The sequence below is a fragment of the Meleagris gallopavo genome, chromosome 12 (genome assembly GCF_000146605.3).
Source record: "Meleagris gallopavo isolate NT-WF06-2002-E0010 breed Aviagen turkey brand Nicholas breeding stock chromosome 12, Turkey_5.1, whole genome shotgun sequence".
NCBI classification, from domain to species: domain Eukaryota; kingdom Metazoa; phylum Chordata; class Aves; order Galliformes; family Phasianidae; genus Meleagris; species Meleagris gallopavo.
This window is the reverse complement of record NC_015022.2, coordinates 1,378,311-1,403,571: the sequence shown is the minus strand read 5'-3', so window position 1 is coordinate 1,403,571 and position 25,261 is coordinate 1,378,311. Positions and strand designations below refer to the sequence as shown.

At 43.6% G+C, this 25,261-nt stretch overlaps 2 protein-coding genes across 3 annotated transcripts in view; one reads left to right on the top strand and one right to left on the bottom strand.

Moving 5' to 3' along the window:
• NPTN (neuroplastin) overlaps positions 1–9,040 on the top strand; it is a 46,883-nt gene extending 37,843 nt beyond the window's left edge. The window contains exons 6-8 of one of the 2 annotated variants that reach the window (XM_010717167.3): positions 6,597–6,618; positions 7,105–7,178; positions 7,725–9,040. In XM_010717167.3, the coding sequence (XP_010715469.1) occupies positions 6,597–6,618; positions 7,105–7,165 (83 nt within the window). In that variant the 3' untranslated portion in view covers positions 7,166–7,178; positions 7,725–9,040. Of the gene's footprint in view, positions 1–6,596; positions 6,619–7,104; positions 7,179–7,592 lie in introns of both variants that reach the window. The other variant, XM_010717166.3, reaches the window with a different exon arrangement.
• On the bottom strand, positions 8,748–25,025 carry REC114 (REC114 meiotic recombination protein). Its single transcript, XM_031555203.1, has 6 exons — positions 24,782–25,025; positions 24,169–24,258; positions 15,177–15,260; positions 11,291–11,485; positions 10,109–10,210; positions 8,748–8,909 (listed from the first exon to the last, which is right to left on the bottom strand). Exons 1-6 carry the CDS (start codon positions 24,974–24,976, stop codon positions 8,748–8,750), a joined length of 828 nt encoding a protein of 275 aa, XP_031411063.1. The 5' UTR covers positions 24,977–25,025.
• Positions 25,026–25,261: the final 236 nt, after the last annotated feature.

Genomic DNA, 25,261 nt, shown 5'->3' with positions numbered 1-25,261 from the left:
CATAGCTGATTTAAAAAAAAAAAAAAAAAAATTCTCACATAGTGCATACCTAGAGGAAAGTAGCTTTTATCTTAACCACCTTGGTGGCATCTACTGATACTTCTTACAGAGCATGCATTGAGACTGTTCCCAGGTGTGTAGCCAGCAACATTTAAACCGTGTAGTGCATGTACCTCTGCTACTAACAGCTTTGTGGTTGCTGAGGGGGTTTCTATGGCCAGCAGTCTGTCCTTAAAGAGGCTCTCAACCAGCCCAGAAAACTTGACATGTATTTCAGAGAAGCACTTAAATGTCCTCTTGTGCTTCTCTTGCTCTGCCATTTTGTCCTGACTTTTGTGTCAGGATGGCTGGGGAGAATCCTGCCTCATTTTTTGGTGGCTGTTGGTAGTTCCCTGAGTTTCACAAACTGACACTTGGAGAAGTTTCACTAGGACTGAAACAAAGCATCAGTGATTGTGAATTAATATGGAAATCCTTACTGTAAGCAGCATAAACTGGCCTTAATCCAGTAGAAATTGGCTTTGACTCGACCAGATTGCAACGCAATGAGCGTGTTAGGGCAATTAAGCCTCACTAAGAGGTGAAGCATGCACTGGGGTTCGTTACGGGCTCAGTTCTGTGCTAAAGTTTTCCTGGCTGGTCTGACTGCTCTCTGGACACCTGAAGAACTCCGGGCTCATCATCTCTGATGGAGGTGTCCCAGATGATGGGCCAGGTAACTGAGGTCACTGACTTTGCTTGCTCAGTTGGCTGTTATTTGAAAGGCAGCTCAGCTGGAGTCCTGGAGAGCAATGATGCTCTGGGGTGCCCATCTGTTTTCTCTGCCCACTGTCTTGGAGGACAAAATTCAGTGCTGAATATCACAGTCCATGTGTTAGGTTTGCTTGGATGGAGAGAGAAAATCGGCATAAAACCTCAACTAAAAAACTATCTTAAGTCCTGTATTTGGTTGGACACTCTTGCACTTCAATGTGTTTGAAGCATTCTGTGATACTGTGGTGGGAAACACCCTAGAAGCCAGGGCATTTTATGACTGCCTGTGTGAGAAATCATTGATAGTCAGCTGATTTCCACACTTGAGGAATAACCTAAGTAAAACACTCATGTCACTTACTTTAAGAACATTGTTACGAAATGCCAAAGTTAATGTTTGAATGCAGTGGTGCTGTCTGGAATTGGAACTCGGCGTTTCCAAACCAGTGTGCCTGCCTCTGCATGCTGCAGTGAGCAGTGGCAGTACTGCCAAGGAGCAGCTGATGGGGTGCCCAACAATATGAATTAGATGCTTGTCTGAACGTCACGTTACGTAGCATAAACATAATTTGGCAGCTGCTGTCATCTCTTTTCCTTTCTCTCAGATTCCAAATGTTAAGTCTCTCTAGAAAGGAAATGTCTCCTGTGTCCGGCTGGGCTTTTCACTGAGAATCCTTTGATTCGGCCCCTCTCTTCCTTCTGCAGTGGTCACTTATAAATGGCGTTCTAAGAACATCTTAAGAAGTTATAGTTTTGGAGAAAAGCAGTGATGAAAAGCAGCACATTCCTCTGAATAAGGGAAAACTAAAGCAAATCTGGATGATGTGCCCAAGGGACTTTGGATAACTGATGCCGAGCAGAAGTGCCTAGTTCTTGGTGGGGGGTGTGGCTGCTTGGAGAATAACCTTCTCTCTGTCCCAGAAGGTGCCTGGGGTGCTTTCCAGAGCTCTTGGGAACTCTACCTGCCCAGCCCAAATAGAATCAATGGAATTAATTCCCTCATCACTGTGTTCCACAGACTTGAAAGTTACCTGTGGCCACGCAGCATCGCCACCTCCCTCAGGTGGTACGGTGCTGGGCACCTGGTGACACCTGGGGCACTTCTCAGCTTACAGCACAGCTGCAGGGTGAGGCTGCTCAGGTTTCAGAGCCGTGCAGGAGCTGTGGCCTCCATCATAAGCACTGCCATGCCCCAGGAGCAAGGACAGTCCTTTAACTTTGGCATTTCCTGACTGCAGTTTTTGCATGAACCTTGCTTTTTGTGTTTGGTTTAATTGCTTTTCATGCCATAGAACAGGGCTGCTTGATAGCTCTTTTGCTGATACTTCCTCCTTCACATAATTCAGATGTCTATTTCTTTGGATGCTGCTGCGTAGCAGGAAAAGAAGTTCTGCACCCATGACATCTGTGCAGTGCAGAGATGGCAGTAGTGGGTGCCCAGTGCAGCTCTGTGCCTGTGTGCCTGCAGAGTGGGGGCTTTTCTGTCTTTGTGGGTGAAGGGTGGCTGCAGTCAGCATCTGGCATTCAAATTATGTGCTGCAAGGAGGAACGGATGGGAGATTGCGCTTCAATTTCTGCCTCACTTCAGAATGAGGGTTTTGACCTGCAGACCACGTGCCATTTCTGGAGAGCAGCTAGGTTTGGTACCGTCGGGGTGGGTGGGTGACATGCAGCTTCCAGGGGCTTTTGGTGCTGAGAGCTGCATGACCGTGGCATGCTGAGGCCAGAGGTGCTGGCGTTCACTGCATGCAGATGGGGACCACGCACAGAGGGGACCGTTTGAGCAGGGGACTGCTGATGCATTTTGCTCAGCTTGCAAGTTGCTTGGACTTCCTTTGGCAACCAAAGGGAGTAAATAGCTTTTTCTTCCTCTGGTATAGCATAAGCTGCTTATTTTTGATAGATGTAGTGATCAGCCAGTGCGACCTCGCTGTAGTGCATCAAACTTGCCTAAAGAAAGCGCTTTTTCTTGTTGTGGTTGGACCAAATTAGCCTATAATTAGCGAAGATGCTGTTTTAAAGGGTGTGTTCTGGGGTAAGTAGAAAGTAAAAACTCCTTGGCTACATTCCCCTGCAGGAATGTAAACAGTTTTTACTTGAAAATCCATACTCTGCATACTCCTTAGTCCAAAGCCATAAGGCACCTGGGTTACAATACATGCTTTTCCATTCCTCCCTTCACATTTGCCAGCTTGATGCAAAGATTTTCCATAAATACATTTCTGCTCTGGCTGTGCGGAAGTTCCATTCACATCCCCACATTCTTTCTAATACTCATTTTTTTTTTCTTGACTTTCCCTGTTCCTGCTATTACTGTAAGTAATTGAAAGAACAAAATGTTTTAACTGACACAGTTTACCTTGTAACAAGTTAATTTTTGTTTTTGCCTGTTATCCGCACCTTTCTCTCCCACGCTTAAAGTTCACCAAGGGAGAAAATGATCAGGCACACTGTGAGGCTGTAGCTATAAACCATACCTAAAAGCAAGCACTATTGCATCGTAGCAGTAATCAGAGACCGTGGCTTCCACAGGCCTTGGTACTGATTTGTTAGCCGCCACTATAGGAGCAGAATTCCTCGAGGTTGATGTGAGTAACCTTGGCCTTCTGCTTCATTCCATCTCGGAGTAACTGCTATACCTTTACTGGCTGTTCTGTGGAACAAGATGGGTGCCTCTGTTGGCCACATCTCTCCCCTCCCTCCAACACTCCTGTAATTAATGAAGCAAAAGAGAAGCTTGTTAATCCAAACCTGATACGCAGGGCTTTCTTTTAATGTGGACAAACCCATTTAAATTCTTACAAACGTTCTCCTTAAAAACTTGCCAAAGTACGGCCCAATTTCTTCTTCCCAGAAAACAAAATCTTTAGCTGGTTTAAATATGAAACTTCCCTAGCAACCTCTGTAGTAGTTCTGGCAAATTGCTTTGCAAGCTGTAGATGTCGTACTGTAAGGAGTCATACGGCGGATGCTGGTTCCTCCTTACCCATGCTCAAGCAGGAATTGACCATGGCTCTTTGCTTCAGTAATGCTGCAGCTCATGTTTGGCAATGTGGGTCCTGGTCTTGTGCCAGAGTGAGAAGTCTTGCAAAGGGCAGCCCTGCACGACGTACGGCCCCTTCTCAGCCTGGGGGTTGTGTTCCAGGCAGTTAATGCGAGAGGGGGCTACAGCTAATCTGTTTGTAGATCATTGTAGAGCTGTAACGTCCAGAAATCTTGCCTGGAAAGGTTGGATACGCTCCGAATACGATGCGCTAAAGATAGCAGCAATTCTTCCAGTTCAGAAATCTGCTATTTCGGGGCAACGCTAAGCAGATAATCGCTATACCTACCTTAAGCTTTATTATGTAAACAGTGATCTGTTGGACTCCGCAGATCCCCTCCCCAACTAAAAAGCCAATTCCTGATGAATGAAGGGGGCTTCATTTGGTCAGCTGTGAAATGAGCGCTTCACCTGGCAGCATTTCGGAGCCCTGCAGCTGCAGGATGGAATGAAGCAGCACGCTGGAGGCGTGTTTCCATGGCCAAGCGTTTTAAATGCTACTGGGTTAGAGACTTCGGGTTCTAGGGCAGCTCTTCTGGCATAAAGGTTTTGAGTTATATTGATATTTGTCGGTTACTATGACTTCTTTTTTTTTTTTCCCCCTTCAATTGCATCATACCCTTAAAAAATGGTGGTAAGTGAGAGATCTGCATGCTTTGGAGTTTGTTTAATCTCCGCTTCAGTCTATACAATGCACAAGTCATAATGTTAACACTTTCTTACAACTTCATTCACATTCACAACTAATTTGGATTTCAGTTTGCTGTTCTTAATCTATTTTATTTAACCTGATTTTGTACTTATTCTTCCTGTCGTTCTGTTGCCCCCTGATTTCGCTCAGGTTTCGATCTCTGTCTGTACTGTACTAGGGATGCTTTTTCAGCAGTGATATGGATGACCGGGGTAGTAACTAACACATAAATAAGTTTTCCTCGGTCACGAGTAGGTGATGGAAGGGAATGGGGCACGTGGTGGCCTTATACATAACCATAAGTATCCTGATAGGCGTTTTGTTGGGTCTTTATCAGGGAAACACTTTGCTGGCAGCCTTTATAGATGTGAATTAGTATTTTTTGAACACGCCATCTGAAATACATGTCTAAATATCCTCATCAAGAAGATCAAATGGTTATTCTATAGCGAGAGAAGACTTGTATCCTAACATTGCAGCTTGCTGTCACTGAAGTTCAGTGAGACAAACTCTCAAAGATGTCACTTAGGCTTGTAGAAAGCTGAGCTGAGGGTCTGAAGGCCGGCAGGCAGCGGTAGCGCTCCAGCATGGGCTGGGGGCAAGGGGCTCACTGCCGTGCCAGGCTCCCCGCACCAGCTGGAAATCTTTTGTGAATCAAAAGATGTTGGTGGAAGGAGCCTCTAGATTCACTCTGCTGTGCTTTGTGTTCCAGTACCTGATGTGTCTCTGTATATCTCCACTGTATATACAACAGCACATTGATGTCTGGTTGTCCTTACTAGTCCTAGTTCTCTCTGTATCTTGTCCGATAGTGTACTGTTGCTGGTAATGGACCTCTGTGGACACTGGTGTGTCGCTAGTATGTTCTTTTTGGCTGTTAAGCTCTTGGTTTGTGGTTAGTTCCTTATTTTTGTTGAAATATTTTTTCGTTCTGGTCACTGTCTGTGCTAGCAGTGGCTTTGCCTATCCGTTGCCTTGAAGGTACAGGTGGAGTAATGTCCCACTTGACAGACATTACTCCTGGCGTGTGCTCATGCGGATGCCCACACTGTTCAGACTGTAACTTCCATAACTGCTTCATGTGCACCAAGCCCCTTGTGGAATCCTGCTGAGAGTTTCTAAAGGCTTCAGTGAAAAATCCCCCCCAGCAGGAGGTGACTGTGGGATGCTAAAACAGCAGGTGGTGAATTGGTGCCCCAAAACATACTTCTACAGGAGCGTTACTCTGACTTTCTGGATTTACTTAGTATTGCTGTTAAATGCACTTCTGTCTTCTGTACTGCAGACTGGGGGAAAAATAAGGTCTCTTTTAATTTGAAAAATATTTAATTGGCCACGAAAGAGCTAATGCCTAACATTGGCAGACGTTTGTTTGTCCAATTCTTAAAAGAGAGTGTTTTCCTTTGGCCTCTGACCAGGAGACTCAGGCAGAACAATGCTGTCAGTTTCCTCTAGCTGAAGCCTGTGTCTGGAGGTGTCGCAGCACCGGGGTTTGTCCTGGTGGTGAGAGCTGCACTCTTCAGACTGCTTTCTGAGGGCTGCATTTGGATACTTGAATCGAGTCACAAACCTTCAATCTCCCCCTAACCTGGTCTGCTCCAATTAGATTATGAGAAAAGTGGGAAAAGGCTGTGTCATCCATGGTGGAAGATGAGCATATGGCATATATACCCTGTTGTGTATATGCTGATAACGAACCGCCTGCAGTTGAAAGGTGGCTTAAAAAATGAATCCCAGAAAACAAACAGCAGGATTTTACAACTGAAATGTTGGTTTGTCTTCTCATCTATTTTTATAAGATTGAACCACTGGAACTTGGGGACAAGATGAGTCTGACCATGTTGCAACAATCTGTCCGCTACAGTTGCAGTTCTTCATGACCAGCATTCAAAGTGTTAACTAAAACCATTGAAGCGACATACCAGCCATTAAAACTCGAATCCTGAAAATAACTCCATGAATCTTTGCACCACCGAGCGGAATGGCCTTTAATGCTGTAGTTAGATTGGTTTGCTGTTTGCAGTTTAGCTGGCGTGCGGTACAAACACTGACTCTCTCTTTTTTCCCTCCTTTGTCTTCCCCTGGATTGCACCTCAACTCTTGCTGCAGATGATGAACCAGCTGGGCCAATGTAAGTGTGCTTTAAGGGAAAAAGCATTTCTGGGGTTATTCTGCAGGTTATGGCAGTTTGCAGTGTTTTAAGAGATGCTCTATGCGATGCTGGAGCTCTGATATGGATCACTGTGCTCTGTATTGTATTGCTGAGTAAAAGCAATATTATAAAATATGAAAAGCATTCTTTGAAGCCTCTATGTTGATCTCTGGCCTATGTTTTGACCAAGGGATGAAAAACTGCCGGGGAAAGAGGCACAAAAAAGCCGTACAAGTTGGACTTGGATTGCTGGTGCTTGGGAATGGTGGCTGCTGGGTTTGTTGTCAGGTGCAGCAGAGTAAAGGGAACTGCAGTCTGTCAGGTCCTTAGTTAATAAAGCAAATATCATTTGAAGGAGTTGGGGTGAAGGAAGAATGAAATGCTGCTTAACTGAATATGTACAAACTTTCCTACGTTTTGGTTGGTGTTGGTCAATCTTTATTCTTTTGTGCTTTCTTTCCCCAGGAAAACCAATTCTACAAACAATCATAAAGATAAAAACTTACGCCAGAGAAACACAAATTAAAAATGCTTATCATGTAAGTATGACTTGCACACATCTCAGAAACGCGCAGACTAAAAGTCCTCCTTTTTCTGTCATGGTTTGGATGTGTAAACTTATTCCATGTGCTAAAGTTACCACTGCTCAGAGGATGGTGTGTGCCTTCCTGGCACGCTTCAGAGCACTGGGGGTATCGAAGATTTTTCTCATGGGATATGTAGGCAGTTTAATGATTCCTAGCTCCCTAGCTCTACGTAATCGCTACCATCGCTAATAGAAAGAACTCCCCTAATTCCTTCTTAAAGTCTGGAAGCTAACCTTGGTCGGAAAGCCTCTATCTCCGTTTAAGACCGCGTTGGATGTTAAGCGCTTTGTTGACGTACTGTTGTGGCATGCGATGTTGGAAATGCTGTCAGGCATTGACTAGCACCTTTTCTCATTTCTTTTTTAGAGCTTTAAGTTTCTGAGAGACTGATGGCAATATGACCTGCTAAATTTAAGGGTTGGAACTCTTGGTTCTAGAACTCCAGTTCTGTCTGTATTTTTTCCTTTTTTTTTTTTTTTTTCTTCCTTCCTTTTCAAGTGAGCAACAATATGACTGTCTAAAGCATGCCTTATTTAGCCTCTCCTGCAAGGATGACCTAGTCAGATAAACTTTAATACTGCTTCAGTGTAGAAGGTGTAAACTATTTTGGGCTTGATGTGCTGTGAATGTTGCTCTTTTTTTTCTCCTTACTATATTTAAACATTAGAAGTAGTAAGTCGGATCACGCATGCGCCATTTTTTACTTACCGTAGCTGTTAAATTGGCAAAGCTCAAAAACGCACTGCTGCCATCTAGTGATACTTTTTGTAAAGTACGGCGAGACTTACAAATATATACAGTATATATTTATATTTGGGGGGAGGAGATAAACCAAAATCCAGTAATCGTGTTTCATTTTGAAGCTGCTGATGTTCATTCCTTACTGTACGTCTGGTAGATGAGAGGGTGATGCTGTTCTGGTGCATAGAGAAGGAATTCTAAGTTGAAATATATCTTAAGGGCTTAACCTATAGAGACTTGGGTGTCCTGCGGTCAGACTTCAGAAGCCGGAGCAGTTCAGCAGGGTGGTGGTGAAATGCAGTTGAAACAAAAACAGAACTTCAGTTTATAAATATATATATATGATTGCTTTTTAAGTGATTTTTTTTTTTTTGTTAACTCATGTAAATTCTCAAATCCTTTTGCACTGATGTGTTCAACATATTCTTGTACATTCAATTCAGGCAAACTTTTATAATTTTTTTTTGTTTAAATGAAACGTTACAGCATGGTGATATTCTATGCAACTAGTTATCTTTAGTTTGACACTGTAATTTCTCATGATTTAAAGATTGTAGAAATAGACCTAACAGGGTTCTCATGATGTGCGTAACTGTAGATGCATGAACTTGTGTTCTGTGTATTTGTTGAAGTGCAATGATGTATAAAAAAAAAAAAGTGGATTCACCTGTTTTTAAAAATAAAACACTGACAAAAATGTGTGAGACTTCCAAATATTTAATGGCATTGAAGCTGTGTACCTCGGAGCGGGCGTTCCAGCGGTAAGGCGTTACACGTGGCTCAGCCTTCCGTCAGTTTTTTCAGTTCCTTCTCCACGTCCTCCACAAACGCTGGGAAGTGTTGGTCCATCAGGCATAAGCGGATGAAGGGTCCCAGCTCTTGCGCGCTCCATGCTGAATGCCGGTACACCAGGGGCAGCTCAAACTTCTGATTCAGCACAGACTGCAAAGGAAGGACAGCGCTGTTGCACTGATCTCGTACATACAAGGTAGCGCCACGTGGGTTTTGTAATGATGCAGCTACGTCAAGTTTTTCCTTCGGCATTTAATAAAGATGCATCTGCCTTGTTATTACATGGTTTGAATACTTTCAGTCCCGTATGACTTATGCATGGAACGCCTCTCTCCTATCTAACTTCAATTCCAGCAGAGCTGCCTGTGCAGGAGTTACCTCAGAAATGTCAGTTTCCTGGGTAACGTGATGCAGTGACTGCATTCTGTGCGAGAGAAAAGGATCCTGTGCAGAGGGTGTGCACTGCTGTGAGGCACGCAGAGAGGCAGCTGAAGGTGAAGGTGAGTGGTCACCGTGTTGTGGAGGGGATCTGCCTTTGGATTAACATGCTTCAGATGCCCAGTGTGGCCTCTTTAGAAGCTCTGACACAACACTGGGGCTGAAGCACGCCACCTCCTTCAGGCAGCTCAGGACTGCTGTTAGCTCCTCCAGCTTCCGCTTCTTGAACATGGAACAGTGCAAGGGCAGGCAGACTGTGCATACTGACATATGGAGTACAGCTGTATCTGCGTGTACTGAAAAAGAACCTCCTATTTTTAGTAACGATAGTGGTTCACACTGAAGCCTTGATGTTATCCTGGCAGCTCATGTTGTTGTCTTTAAAAATGTTTTTTTAAAAAAAATAACAGTGCTGGGGAGTATACCTGAGACCAAAGCTCCTGCTACTTTCTGGAGGTGGCAGGAATGGAGAAATGCAGCTCCAGTGTGTTCTGGAGCAGCAGCAGGATGGGTTATGTCTCCAAAGCTGAACTGGGGGAAGAAGCCCTGAACAAGCTTTGTAATTTGTGGGAAATCCCAGCTCACAGCACAGCTGCGTTAAGCTGAATAACAAGTGTGTGAGGGCAAGTAGTAGATGGTGTGTAAAACCGTATCGGAGCCTTGGTGGAAGGGAATTTGCCAGTAACTCAAGGGAGAGATGGATTACAGCATGTGGCAAATGAAAGCCTCGCTAGCAGAAAGCTGTGCTCAGAGCAGGGATAGTGCACCCACCTTACTCAGGGACTGAAGAATGGCAATTCTTAGTTTTGTTGGTATAGGTAGTAGCCCTGCTAGCATCCTGATGTGTAACAAAGACACTTAGCAGATGTTTACAGCACAAGACAGCTTTCTCTGCACCTGAGTTTCACTTACGGGATCCTAAATTTTTTTTTTTTCCTTTTTACCTGTGCTAGCTGCACTGTAGATCTTCTTTCTCCAAAGTTTGTGCAGGAATCTGGCAGAGGCTCATCTGGCTAGAAAACATCAAATGCAGGTAATTGCTTGTTACCAAGAAGAGTGTGAGCATGTGCAGGAAGGGAAGTGGTTCCGTTTGGAGAGATGAAAGGAAGAGTGTGCTCAGCTACCTCGAGCAGTAAAAAGGCATCTCTTTTATGGAACCTGAAAGCGCATCTGTTAAATTCTTTAAAAATGAAAGACAGGGAATAATGGACCTGCAGTTAAACTGTCATAGCTAAACCAAGGTAGCTTAAACTACTTGCTGGAAGTAACTTTAAAGAAATAGTGAACACTCCCCAGGAGCATGCTCTTTAACCTCCCATGGGTTACATCGCTGAAAAGATGGCTCAGGGTGGCAGTTCAGTTTTGGAGTGAGGTTTTCAGTCACTTCTGGAGTGATGCTGTTAGCATGACTGCTGGTGTCCAACTGTTCTGCCACTGAATATTTCATTTAACTTCTGTTATTTCACTCATTTCCTGATGAGTTAAAATCCAAAGCATAGACAAATCAGCAATATATTCAACACCTCCCATTTTCTCTATCAAATTCCACTATCCAGCAATACAGGATTTCTTGAAATGATGTAGCTGAAAACTTTGTTGTTCCCATTGCTGTTCTTGATATATTATCACACACCCGAGAGGTTTAGTGACTGAGGTAGCTACAGCATTGCTTTTCAGAGCTGGTGAATGAGATCCTCTGAATACCCAGGAGTGTATATTTAAGAATTAGTCATCCCCAGCAGCCTCTTTCAGTCGCCTTAATTCTTTGCCGTGGGGAGGGCAAACATTCTTTTTCTACCCTGAAATCACTTCTAAGTGTGTCAGGTTAGCTAAAATGGATACGATGACCATATTTACAGTTAATAAAACTGCAAAGAAGGAGTGGGTAAACACAAAAAAGAGAACTTCAGTCATGGTTACTTAAATTTCTCATAAGCAGTACAATTCAGCTGAAAAGCTGCAAGGTGATTCCCAACTTGAGGAGCTAGAAGCAATTTTTAAGCATTGTTTTGTTAACCTTTTTCAGGAAGGTTAAGAAAGCAGGAATACGATAGCCAGCTTCTGTCGCTGCCTCCCAGAATGGCTCTACTTACTGCACGTTGTACTGATGTACTTTGTTCAGTATCCTCCACTTGGCTGCGAGTGTAACAGAGGTTCTGGCTTAGTTCATAAGCTTCGTGAACCGGCACATACTCTGTGAGTTTCTGAACGCAGCTGCAGCAGTGTTCCAGCATCTGCTCTTCTGAATCTCCACCAAACTGAACTCGAAACATGCGGCATTCGTTCTGCTGAAAAATCAGGGAGAAATTAATTTAACTGCTCATCCATCCACTCAACATGTTTTGATTTAATTAAACCCCTATTAGATATAGTTAGATAGAAGCTGATTAATTCTTGGATCGCTGCTCCATCTTAAAGACAAAGAACCAAGTTTTCCCTGCTGTATTTTTATTATCTCAGCAGCTGAATGAGAATATAATCCCCAGACTGAAATCCAGCAAAAATAAATAAGAGAAAATGGCAAGCAAACAGGGTCACCTGTCAACTAATTAATGGTCTGTGCCAGTTTGTACTGTGACTGCAGCGAGATTTAAGTTCTTACTGCTGGAAATCGTATCCTGTAAGGGTGAACCAGCACTGACCAGTTACTGGTAACAGAAAATGAGATGACTCTAAAGCAAGCACATCTGGTATCTAAGCTAGGAGTTCTGGGAACAGTATCGTTTAGGATTTATGTCTCTATCTGTCTCAGACCCAGCCTTACCCACCCAGCAAGCCCCTGCACAGCTAAATGAACAATTCAGTGTAGCGTTACAGCTGAGTGCTGTTCTTTGAACCAAATTAATGCAGATAAGGAGTGAAAGACGCTGAAATGCTTCGGCAGAAGTACTGCACAAATGGAAAGTTACTCTGTAAGCTCGCCCTGAAATCAGTCCTTGTGAACTCTGGTGCTGAGGAACAGCCTTAGCCTGCTGCTGTAGCAGTGATGCTGACTGACATTCAGAGTGCAGCTGTCCTTTGCACAAAATGGCAGACGTACACAGATGCACAATCTTCCTGTTTAGTAAAGTGGAGAATTACATCAAGTAGTAAAAACAGAGCAGCTGAGCAAAACTGATCCCCAGTGTAAGTTGTCATGCTGAACGATAGTATTTTTTTAAGTACATGAAGAGCCTGTCAGGCGCAGTAACAGTCCTGATCGCTTTCAGCTGATGTAAGGCTGACAGATACTGAACGCTCTTGTTTGCAGGTTGTATCTCTAGGACTTAGTCTGAAATATAGTTAAGGTAGCAGGAAAAGAGTAGGCTTTCTCTGGACTTATGACAGCTTATGCGAGCCTTCAGATTTCTTCAGGTTTCAAGTTACATTTCATTAATGAAGGAGTCACCTGAGTCAAGAAAACGTAACTGAGAACTGACCTGTGGACATATGTTAATGAGAACTGACCTTCCTGGCATGAGAAACTGGCAACTTGCATCTTAATTTGAATTATTTTTGGAGACTTTAAAGAAGGCCTTTGTCTGTTGCCTCTACAGCCCCCTGGTTATAAACAGAAGACTGTGAACTTTACATTTTTTTTCCCCTTCATGGAAAGATGCAGCGTGCATCTGATGGATATGGTTTCATAATTACATATGTATGTGCACATGTATGTATCCCACAGAATGAGGTTCCCAGCAGTATATCTGAGCTTCAGTGCTGATCCATGAAAGGTAATTTCTTTCTGTGTATCTTGAACGTACGTATGTTAAGTTTCTCAAAGTAGAGATTAGAAATGCAGTTGGCCAGGTGAGAGCCCTACTAGAAAAGTGTTTTGTAAGAAGCATGCAGGTTTCACTGAAAACACAGTATTAATGACTTTGAAAAGCCAATGTGTTAATGTTGTTTCTTCTGAAGGGCATAATCCCAGCAATTACCCTCTGCAGGTTTTTTTTTGAGATGGAATACTCTGCAACTGCAAAGCTGTAACGTGCAGCAAAGAAAGCATGTAAAGAACATGATGGAAAGCACTAAAATGAAATTGGACTGAAATAGAGGAGCACAAGGTGAGACAGAAATAATAATGCAATACTTAGCTGCACATGCCCCGTGCCCACGTGCCCTCAAATATAGGAGGTGCTGTTCAAAAACACAGTTTGCTTTCATTGTTTAAGTGCCTTCTGCTTCCTCTTGTACATTTTTTGTCCTCAGTTAGGTTTTCCAAGGCTGAGACAACCCTCTGCACAGTGTGGCTGCCCTCCTGTATTTCTGTTACTTGTTTTTTTAATATGTTTTTGAACAATAGCACAGAACTTACATACACTGACAGCATTCATGGGTTTGTTTCAGCTCTAATTTAGGATACAGAAGTGAGAAACTGCACAACAGGACCACTGCAATACCATTTAGTCCACTCATTAAGTCATGAGAGCTTATGGTAAGTAAACATTCAGACGCAGTGCATTCATTTAAGACAGTGTTAATATTCCTCGTTTCCTGAAGGCTTTCCCTTGGAGCTTTGTTGAAGCCTCACAATCACAGTGTTGTTGGCTTTGTTTCTTGAGAGATGCAGCGGAGTCCCTTAATGCTGACCGAGGAGGTGATTCTGTTAGCTGTGAAGGAAATTGACCATCTTCTGATTCATCAGAGCTAATTACTCTGCAACAGCTCAATAGTTTTCTGTGATGCTCTACATTTCATAACAATATTCTGACAAAAATCAGACAGCAAAGGTGTTTTGGGTACAGGCAAACATAACCCATGAATTTAAAACAGCTGAAGATACCTATTTTTGCATTTCCTAGTGCCACCGCTTGTCTGGGCTCTGAAACAGGGAGAGTCCTTATATTTGCACAGAGTTGTCATTCCTCACACCTGCATTTAGCTTGAAGTTAGCGAGGCATCCCTCTCTGCAAACAATACTGTTTGGTTTGTAATTTCCTATGAAAAAAATAGCTGTGCATCTGTCAGAGAAGATACCAGGTAAAAGATCCAAAGAGAAGAGGGCTTTTTACAGTTTTCATCTATCCTGGATATTGCTGTGTGCAATTGCAATAACCCACTGCACGCCTCCTGCAAGAGTTCCTGTCGGGGGAATGGCAGAATAACTTAGAGCACTTGAGATGTTTTCATGCCTTAAGGGTTCTGTGAACGGTTCCTAGAGTTCATAGTGGTTTTTAGCAGCCTCTGAATGAGGGGTTCTTTCCAAAACTTCCTTTCTAACCTAAAGGTGATTTCCCTCATCAAGTAAAGAGAGTTAAATTGGAAGCAGCTGTTTAGGCTGAAACAACGAAGAGCAGAATGTGTCAGGGGAGAAAGAATGAGGTATTCTCACTATGAGACAGGTTTGGTTTCTGAAAGAGCTCCCGGAAAGGCTCTACAACCAGGAAAACTGAGATTTATACACAAGTAATGATGTGACACTTGTTATCAACTTAAGTCTGAGCAACCCCTTTTCATGAAGAAGACAGAGTAATCCAGGTCCCTTCCAATCGCTTCCATGCCAACTGTGCGAGTGACCAGACTGGCACTGCTATCTGTAGCCAGAAAAAGGCTAAGTCACTTGTTTGGGTATATTCTTGTGCCACAGAGAAGCATGGCTGATAGGCAGTAGGTTTCTGCATGTGCAAAGATTGCTTTATCTTTTTAACTGTTAGCAGAGCAGCTTTCCCAGCATCGGCTGCTTCACGCTTTGATGTTCAGGCTGGCAAATGGAATCCAAAAGAAATATTGGCCTAGCTCTCTTAGCAGCTAACTCTGAGTAGGCTGAAAGCCTCAAGGAGCAGCAGATATACAAGACACAAACTCGATTCAATCCAGATTTGTTTCATACCTAAAGTAAAACAACAAAAAAGAGCAAAGATAAAAAATAACAGCACCTTTCATTTATATACACAGTTTACATGATCTTAAAGTTTCTGGTTTAATTTATCCAGTACTAAAAAACATCATCCAGCCAGAACTGATAGCAATTAGAAATACTGCATTGTAGCTCCCTACCTTTGACTGAGCATGGAGCAGCAGGCAGTCTGCTCGTCTTGCTATCCTTAGCCACTTCTGGGAATCAATTAATGAGAAGCCCTCCTGAAACAAAGCAGAGCACAAACTACTTGCACAGCAAACTTACAGTACTCCAAACTGCACGCTCAAATGATGTGATGTAATTTAAACCCTAATGAAGATGATTGTTGTCTTAGTATGGGCATTTTTGCATCTATCAAACAAGTGCCAATAAGTAATTTTTACCACACTGAATTAAATTGGAATTGGTAGCTCCAGTAACAACTGTCACGGCACATTCTAATTTCCATGTATATTTAGTATGCACGTTATGAAGGTGACCTTGAGATGCACAATGAGCCAGCCAGAGCAGAACTTCCAACTCTCCTCCCAAAGCCTGTGAAGTTGCTGGAGAAGGCAGCAGAGGGCAGGCAACCCCGACTAATGGCACCGCGTGCATTTAACCGAGGGCAGGGCAGGCATTTCTCCAGCTGGAATCCAAGCAAACAAGCAGCAGCCTGGATAACTTGGTATTTTTATACACCAGTTCCACTCACTGTCCATCTCTTCAAATGTGACGGACTGCTCAGCAGCACAAGGAACTTATTTCCCTCATTTTGGGCTGTAAAAGTTGGGTATGTTTCACTTCTCAGAACACACGGGTCCATTCACAGCTGGGCGCTCTGGTTAAGCAGCCGGGCTGAGTCCTGGACAACCAAACCACCCAGGAAATAATGTGAGTTGGAGCAGGACTGCTTCCTACGCACAGCCAGGGCTGCTGGAGAAGCAGTTCTGACACCACCCTCTCACTAGGCCACTTTCTTCAACTCGTGGCCCCTCCTGCTTCCTCCATCCATTTCAGCCGCTTTCTGCTCGAGCTGCACGCGACCCGTTTGTTTACACCTAGCTGTTCTCATGGTGAGCCTGTTTTTACAGCATTTCTCCTTTCTCTGTAAGACGTAGCTAGAACAAATGTTTTCTCCTTAAAATAATCACCATTTTCATAGAGATCATAAAAGGCAGCTGATGTTTAACTTTCCTACCAGTTACTTCACTGATGTTTCCCAGGTTGTCTTTCGTTTATATGCCCTGTTTCTGAGGTAAAGAAAGCTGGAAAAAATAAATAGCATTTAGCATTTTTTTTGTGCACCTAATTATTCAACTCCAAACCCCAAACTTAATTAACTGAAATTGAATTTTCTTCAAGTTTAATTGACTAAACGAAGAACAAAACAGAAAGAGCTTCCTTTCCTCTTGTGCATCTGGATGACTGTATATTGCTAAGCAGAAAAAAAACTAAAAATAGTGAAAGCAAATAGGAAAATTTGGTGCGTGACCTGAGCAGTACAACAGAGCTGATTTGGTGCAAAAGGAGAGGGGACGTTTTGGAGAAACTCAGTTTCACAGAACTACTCAGATTGGACTCCACCATTCAATCCCTGACGTTGGTAACCGGATCAGCTTTAAATCTGCTCTCGACAAGTGCACAGAGAAACAAATACTACCAGCAGCTCCATGATGCCATCCCCGGGCTGCTGTGCACACACAGAACAAAGGCAGCACCAGTGCCTGCTTTGCATTCAGAGCGGAGCACAGCTGAGCAGCACTGGGCGCGAGCAAAGACAGATGGCAGTAGGAGATTAATTGGGAACCCAGACAGAAAGGCGACATAAAATTGGGCAGGAACAAAAGACTTCAGTGTTTGCAGTCTGAAGATACAAGTGGCAGTAATTTTCTAAGTTTGATGATTAGTTTTCAGTCGTGCACATGCTCCTCAGTGCCGTTCTCCAGGGTCGTGCTTGTGCGAACACTGCATTCAAGGGAAACAATTTCATGCATCTGTGACAAAAATCTAAGTCCCTCCGAGGGAGGATCCTGAGAAAAAATAAATGACAGCAGGAAACAAAGCAGGACATTTCCCAGGTATTTTGGGAACAGGACAAGATCGCATCACCCAAGAGGCAGAGAAGCCAATAATGCTATTCCAGATTGACACCCACGTAGTCCTGTCATTAAGTGGGGAAGACTTTTGTTCTGGTTTTACATTTCAGCATTCAAAAAGTTGCTGGATAATGAGGCCCTTGTTCTGTGGTGCGAGGTATTGCTTATTGTTACAAATCTTCCATTATTCTGTCATCTAGAAAACCCTGAGTGCTAAGCAACACATGAACACAGCTAACACAGAAAAGTGCTTATTATTTTTTTTTCATTAATGACTATGAAATAAAACTCGAATTTCATCCTAAAGCCAGCAGGTGTGAAAATTAATCTTTGAAAGTAATTCAATTCACACTCTCATTATTATGTTAAGACTAACACATGCAGAAGTAGCATCACAGAATCTGAAGATGCCTTCCTTACTTCTGTATCTGTCTCAGCAATCTAAATAACTGCCACAGCATCTCTGGGGAGCTCCATGCATAGCAGAAGCCATGTGCTTTGCAGGCTGTGTGTAACACAGATCTCGGTGTAAGCATCAGCTGGCTCAGCCACATCTTCAGAATATAGAACAGGAATTGGAAAGGAGAAAAGGCCAAAAAGTCACGGCAGACAGACTGCAAGCTAAGGAGGAATAAAAGGATGTTAAGCTGTTATCTCTCTGCACGCAATTTCTTCATCCCCAGTCTCTTAGAAGCCTGATTTTAAATGCTGGTGTTAAGCTTTGATTCTGGAGAACTGATCAGAGGGTTTTCTTTACAGAGCAGGAAAGCCAAAGCAAATACCAACTCCAGGACACACACCTGAGACGACCGTGCACGGAGACTCAGTGACAGCTGTCCTTTGCCAAGGCGCTGGGTGCAGGAGCTCCCACTGCCAGCCATTCACTTTCTACAGAGAGCTCCCACAGACACACACGTACTGCAGCCCCCTGAAGGAGCAAACAACAAAACTAAACCCCTAATTCAGGACAAGCCTGGATATGTTTTTAAGTTAGAACTTGAAAAAATATGTGTTTTTTAAGCTACAATTGTAAACAATGACAGCTGAGCCAGAGAGGTGAACAGTGTGCTCATGAGATGAGCTGGCTGAGGCTCCTGAAGGCATCCCATCAGTAAGTCAAACTAAGAAATTTCTTCTTTAAGCCCTGATACAAAATATAAACTTTGTTAAATCAATACTTTATCTTAAACTCTAATTATTTCATCGATATGTATCACTACTGTAGTTCAGTTTAGTAGAATAAAGGGCAAAAGAATAGTACAGATCAGAACCCCTTACAGACCCCTAATTATTGCTGCTAATCACCACTGTACAACAGGAACGTGTCATTACATCAAATATGGGAAACTAATGTATAAAGACATTCAGCTTATCCAAACTGAACATGTCAACAGGACACACTGAAACAAACTAAAATTTAAGTCTGGGACTCAGTTTCAGGCACTCCAAAGAGAGCACCAAGAACATCAGAATGGCTGCTGGACACTTGCCTAATTCATGAGGTTAGAATCTACTGCACCCTAGGAACTGCTAAGTTACTGGGAGTCAGGAGGAGACCAGGAGGGCTCTAAGGATGCTCAACTTACAGTCCCAAAGATCAGGTCGCAAATCAATTGCTCTGGATTCATTTTATTCTATTGAACAAGCCCTCGTCACAGTTTCAATTTGTTTCATTTGTAGGGTACTAAGAATTCTAGCACTGGAATTAATTGCATCCAATAAAACACTGAAGTAAAATGTTCATGATGTGTGATTTGAAGGAAGGACAGGAAATAAAGTATACAACTGTGCAGCGTACAGCGAACACAATGTGTCCTCAGAGCACAGCCAGAAACTGCTGGAGAGGCTGTGGAGGTATTCCTGTTAAAATTCCATTGCCTACAGTGTGCAGGAATGAGATTTTCCTACCCTAAGATACACCATCTGTTAGGCAACACTGCAAAAACAGGTCCTGTAAGTATGTTATGCAATTTAATTCCAAATGAAATACTGAAAATCACGAATAAGACCCCCTTTGATACACATTAGACATGATGGATTTGTATCTTCCAGGCTCCAGAGTTCCATTTACCCTCCTCTTCATCCCATCTGGTTGATCACAGGTAGTCATTTCTGGATGTGTCATTACAGAATCTTTAAAACGGCCTTGAAAGCATTCCCATTCCTTGGAAGTTTACTCATTCAAGTAAATAATTTGGTTTCATTGGGCAACCGATGGAAACGCTGGACTTGCACACAATCACTTCTTCCAGCAGCACGGACTTGCTTTGACCAGCAGTTCTGGAGCGTTTTCAGGTACTGAAATCATGTCAAAACAACGGCACCTCAGCACACAGCAGTGAGCTCAGCACGAGGTTGTACTCCTCTGCCTGCTCTGAAATGGCTCAGACTCAGTGCCCACACTGTAGGGTTCTCTCTGGCAAGAAAACAGTATTTCAGATTTCATTAGTGAAAAGACTAACAAAAAGAATTCACAGAATACTCCACTATGTTGTGACTCATTAAAATAATTCTGTAAGGCTATTGTATGTATTAAAGTTGTTAGATGTGAACATTTTGTAACTGTTTTATAAACCTTACGGACAGATCATAGGGTCACCTGGCTCTAAATAGCTACTTTTTTTTAAGAAAAGATTTCTCAACACTCCTGCTTTAAGAAAACAGTAAGCACTGCAAGACAAGCATTTAAGAGAAAATATGTTGATATAAAATCAGGAATGCCTGAGTGTTCTTCCCCAAATGCATCAGCTTAATTCAGCCGTTAATGAAATACACATTCCCATTTCTGAACTGTTTTTCACCTCAGTTTTGTGCAAATGGAGATGTACTGAAGGTTTTCCATAAATGGACCTGATCAGCACCGAGTCCAAAGAACACTGACATTTACTGCAGAAGGATGAAAAAAGAGCATTTCTCTATGAAATACAGTCTGAAATTAACACTTTTCAGTATGAAACTGATTATATTTTTTTCTAGACTTTTAAAAAGATCCACCCACAATCTTACTAGCATAACCGAGAACTTGCTGGCAGCTAAAAAGGTTCATTTTGGCTTTTATAAAACACGCACACCACTGAAGAACAGATGTACTCTGACTTTTCCCAAAGAAAACAGAAGGTACAAAACAAAATAATATGAATCCATTACCACACCAATCTTAGCATGTTCCAATGTCACCCTAGAAGAGGTGAGAATATATCACACTACAGTACTGCCCATTTAAAAACATTCAATTAATCACCTTTGTGATAAACGTTTGATAAGAACTGGATTGAAGGGTGACCTCATTGTGGACTACAGCTTCCTCACAAGGGAGTTGGAGAGGAGGGTGCTACCAACAGAACCTAAGGGAACACACACAGCTGCGCTGGGGGAGGGTGAGGCTGGCTGTCAGGAAAAGGTTCTTCACCACAGGAAGGTCGGGCTCTGGAAGGAGCAGTGGCACAGCAGCAAGCTGCTGCACTACGAGAAGCACATGGACAAGTCTCAGACACGTGGTCTGATTTTTGGGTGGCCCTGTGTGGAGCCAGGGCTTGGACTCGATGATCCTCAAGGGTCCCTTCCAACTCAGGATATCCTATGATTCTTTTTTAACCTATTACTTAGGTTAAAACTCTTGGAGTTGGGCAAGGTTTCATTTACTGCTGCAATTAGAATAAATAAATAAATTGGGAACATTCACCATGTAATGAGTTCTTGAATTTAGATAAGGATTCCTTTCATTCTTGGATTTCCACTGCAGGGAAAGAAAATCCAGCCACAAAGATTTTACAAAAATACAAAAGAGTTATTCAAGCTGAGAAGGAAATGGTCTGTGTGACAACAGAACTACTGCCAGAATAACTTCCTCCGGTCGTCTTTGAAATAAGTAGTGGCTGAGAGGAAGCACTGTGCTTGAGGAACCACTTGTTTGTGTCAGATGGCAACTTCCACAATCATATGTTGTGTGACTGCTTAATGCTGTCCAACGACAAACATATCCACCTCTGAGAAACGCTGTACAGTCTTAAAAAAGGTGGCTAATCTGTCAACAGCAAAGGCCTCAGAGCAGCCCAAGCAGAGGGTAAACTGGAGAACAGCACTTGTTGTATTCAAATCAGTGTAAAACATCCAGTGGTTCTTGAACTAAATGTCACATCTCTAGTGCATATTAAGCCAGAACAACTGTTTACGCAAGGAACACCATTCGTATAAGGAGATCTTTTCTAACATTCCTTAATACCTGTAAAGTGCAAAGAGCCAACATGGTCCACCCCAAAGTCAGTAAGGTCACCTTCAGTCGTCTCCGGGGTGTTGCAGAAAGTGGGACTGCTGTGACTGCCATGCTTGCTCACCTCACATCACGGACAACCTACTTTTCAGCAACAGTGTTTGGAAGGGCTTACACCCAGATCTCGTGCCTCACTGCATTCCTATGCAGAGGATCAGTGATAAAGCTACAATAACCATTATCCAGTTCCCTCAAAATTAGGAGCCTGTAGAACATCAAAAGGCCTGAAAAGTAGGGATTAGAAGATCAGAAGACTCGGTATCAACAGTTTTTAAAGGACGTTGTTACTACATAGCAAGGAACTATTCTTTAGGGGAAATGGTTTCAAAATAAAAGAAGAGAGATTTAGATTGGATATAAGAAAAAGTTATTGTTTTTTACATTAAGGGCACAGGTTGCCCAGAGAGGTGGTGGTGCCCTACCCCTGCAGACACTGAGGTCAGGCTGGGGGGCTCTGAGCACCTGATGTGCTGTGAGTGTCCCTGTGCATTGCAGGAGGCTGGACTGGACCTTTATTGCTGCCTTCCAACTCAAATAATTCTGTAATTTACATCGGAGGGAATTTCAGTGCAAGCAAGGCAGCGTATACGTGTTGCAGAACACCTTGTCCTTGAAAAGGAAACACTCAGCAGCCCGTGGGAGCAAGTAGAAATGAACACACATCTTAGAAACCTGAGCTGTGTACTTCCCACAATTGCAGAACTCTATCAAACTTGATATGTTCCCTGTGGAGCAAAACCTGTGAATTTCCCATTATCCCATGTGACAAAATGTCCATTATAATGGGCCCCCAGTGAGAAGACGTGGTCTGTGACAGATTCAAAGGAGATCTATGTATTTAGTCGTGCAAAGCCTGTTTATAATATTGTGACTGGTTTCTTACAACTGGGAGCTGGAGACTACAGGGAGATAGCACCAGTGAGATTAACCACTTCTACAGTCTGCTTATTCCTACAGCAACAACAGAGACTGCACGACATGGCAGTTTTCTTGTTACATGGCATCTCGACAAGGTCTTTGCCACCAGTGGCCTCTGCAGTTCCAGCTTGAGCGATACTGAAATGACACTGAATTTCTGGTGTCCCTGTGTGCTACTTGAACAAAACTGTTCAGATTCCGTAATGGCCACACATACTGTGATATCAATGCTGTTATCAGCTTCTGGCCAGCAGCACTGCTGCCTGTGCTGTTTCAGCACAATACCTGCGCATCATTCTGGTTGATGACAGTAACTGCTTTACTAAATAGATTCCACAGTCTGGTCTTCAAAGCCTGAAAGGATACCTGTGGATTGGGATTATCCTAAGCACAAGAATTTTATCACAGCACATCAGTCTTGCATGGCACTGAGGAAAGGGACATCCTTCTGGAAAGGCATGTGTTTAAGGAACAAGTCCAAGCAGCCAGATGTGCTGGACTAAATCACTCGTGAACAGAAAACCCAACAGAATGCTGTAGATGCCCACCTATGTTCAGAAATAGCTGACTGGAGAGCTGCTAGATTTTTCAGCAAGTTGTATTTGCTTAAGAGGAAATTTTGGGAGGACTACTCCAATCTGAGCTCTTGCAGAGGGAGGTGAATAGTCATAGGGCAAGTTGTAGCAATGCAATTCACACTAGTTTAGTTCTGTATGCACAGAATATCTACAGCTTGATCTCAATTACATGTACTAGGAGATGTGCACCCAAAGGAATGTGCAGTCAGGTTTTCAAATGCATACATTACCAATTTTGTACACTGTCTATGCCAGGTGTAGTCTTCAAAGCACTACAGCTCTTGTCCGTGTTTTTTTCCCCTCTTTCATTAGTTTCTAAAGCAGTCTTTCAGCTAGGCTTTTTATGGTTATTTCAAGGGTACAAAGTAATACAAACCTGCTAGTCAGTATACAGGGTATGAGAATGATACCAGTTCCAGGTGAGGGGCATTCTGCACTGACCCATTCCCCACAGAATTTGGCAGTTCTTATTTAATTGCTTCTGTGTTAAGTATCTATACATTCAATTATTCCAACTCCTTTTCTTATTTATTGAACCCCAGAATATCCCAAGTTGGAAGGGACCCATAAGAGACAATGAGTCCAGCTACTGGCTCCACACAACTTCAACACTCAAAATATGCTGAAATATCTTCCATCTTTCATTTTTACCTTGTCCAAAAACATTCAACGTGTCCTTCCTAACTATGTAAGCCAAACACCGTGTCTGGCACAAAGGGCATCCAAACACCTCCCTGTTAGCTCACTCATCACCTATTCGATACACTTAACACACCCAAAAGTAAAGGATATCTTGAATTTTTAAACTGATATTCTGGAATATCTACATGGGACCCCCCTCTATGCTTTTATTCTTTAAGAATTCCACATGATAAACCAAATTATTAGCACCAAAATACTAACAGGTGACTGGCAAGAAACTAGCTCACATGATCACTAGATCACATGGCAAATCTTCCAAGAAGTTATATTTTTATCCATTTCTAAAGGGCATAATTCTGAAGAATTACGTTGGATAAAAAGAAGTAATAGCATCTATCAAACTCTGCAGCACTGTTGTCTTAAACTAGATTTGTAAAAACACAGAAGAAATGCTGTTCCTTTGTATGAAATAATACTTTTAGTGTTACTCTAAATGAAAAGAGTAAATACTCTTCCACGGATACAATAAAATTGGTAGTTTCACAGGGAGAGAACATGAAACTGAGACAGGAAAAATAAGCCAGGATTAATGCTAACAACAAAGGAGAAATGTTCTTTATACACAAGAAACTGAACAACTTACCAGCACTGTTCTTCCTTGGGAAATAAAGAAATGGCCAGAAACAACAATGGTAAGGATAAGATGACCAGACTCCTCGTTCGATTCAAAAACCTTTAGAAAGATTGACAAAGACACAGCCTTTTGAGCGCAGAACAAGACGCTTCCGTGTGCACAAGGAAAGGTTTCGGGATCTGGTGCCAGCAGTCAGGAAAAAGGCTGAGAGATCTGGGACTGCTGAGCTTGGAGGAGGCTGGAGGGGGGTCTGGTCAGTGCTTAGCAACACCTAAAGGGTGGCAGTCAAGTGGACGGGGCCAGGCTCCTGTGGTGGTGTGCAACGGCAGGACAAGGGGCAGCGCGCACAGACTGGAAGTGTCATATGAACATAAAATGGTTTGTGGGTGACACAGGCTGCCCACGCAGGTGGGTCTCCTTCTCTGGAGGTGTCCGAAACCCACCTGGAGCCCTGTGTAACACACTGCAGGGAACCCGCTTTAGCAGGGGTTGGACTGGGTGATGTGCCTCGAGCTCTCAGCAGGTGCTCGCAATCCCCCTGCTGTCGCTGTTTTATGCACAGCTGCCCTCAGACCCCCTCAGGACCAGCGGCACGGACACCGCGCACGCGCCACACCATCACCTTCCAGGAGTGGCCGCTTCGCTCCCCGTCCTCGCTGTCCGTCGGGGACAGGAAGCGGCCGTAGCGCTTCAGTGGCCAGGTGGTGGCGCTGGCGAGCAGGGAGGTGCCGCCCGCGCCGCTCGGCTGCTCGGGCGTTCCGCGGGAGGCTCGGTCCGCCTGGGAGCGGCAGCGCGAACGACCCCTGCGCGTAGCCATGTTGTGTGAGGGAGAAGAGGAGGCGGGCGGGGAGTCAGACGCTGGGCGGGAAGCAGGAGCCAATAGGAGGGAAGAAGAAGAGCGCGAGGGGTTATCTTCACCAATCAGCGCGCAGCACAGAAACGCGAGCCAATCCGGCAGCGAGCTCGGGCTCGTGCAGGTCTCTGCAAAGCGGGCGGGCTCGAGGTGCGGTGCTGCTGTTTCTCAGTGCCGTGTCCCCGTCTTGTGGGGTTTGGTGCCTCCTTTTGAGAGCGCCAATTTTCTGAGTGCAGGCTGCTGCTTATA

What these genes read in the sequence shown, in the direction of transcription:
- REC114 (XM_031555203.1), bottom strand. Translation starts at nt 24,976, where the DNA reads ATGGCTACGCGCAGGGGTCGTTCGCGCTGCCGCTCCCAGGCGGACCGA. An exon ending in GAAGCGGCCACTCCTGGAAG is followed by an intron (nt 24,259 to 24,781) that starts GTGATGGTGTGG and finishes ATCTTTCTAAAG; the next exon opens with GTTTTTGAATCGAACGAGGA. An exon ending in AAAAAAAATTTAGGATCCCG is followed by an intron (nt 8,910 to 10,108) that starts TAAGTGAAACTC and finishes CTTCCTTTGCAG; the next exon opens with TCTGTGCTGAATCAGAAGTT.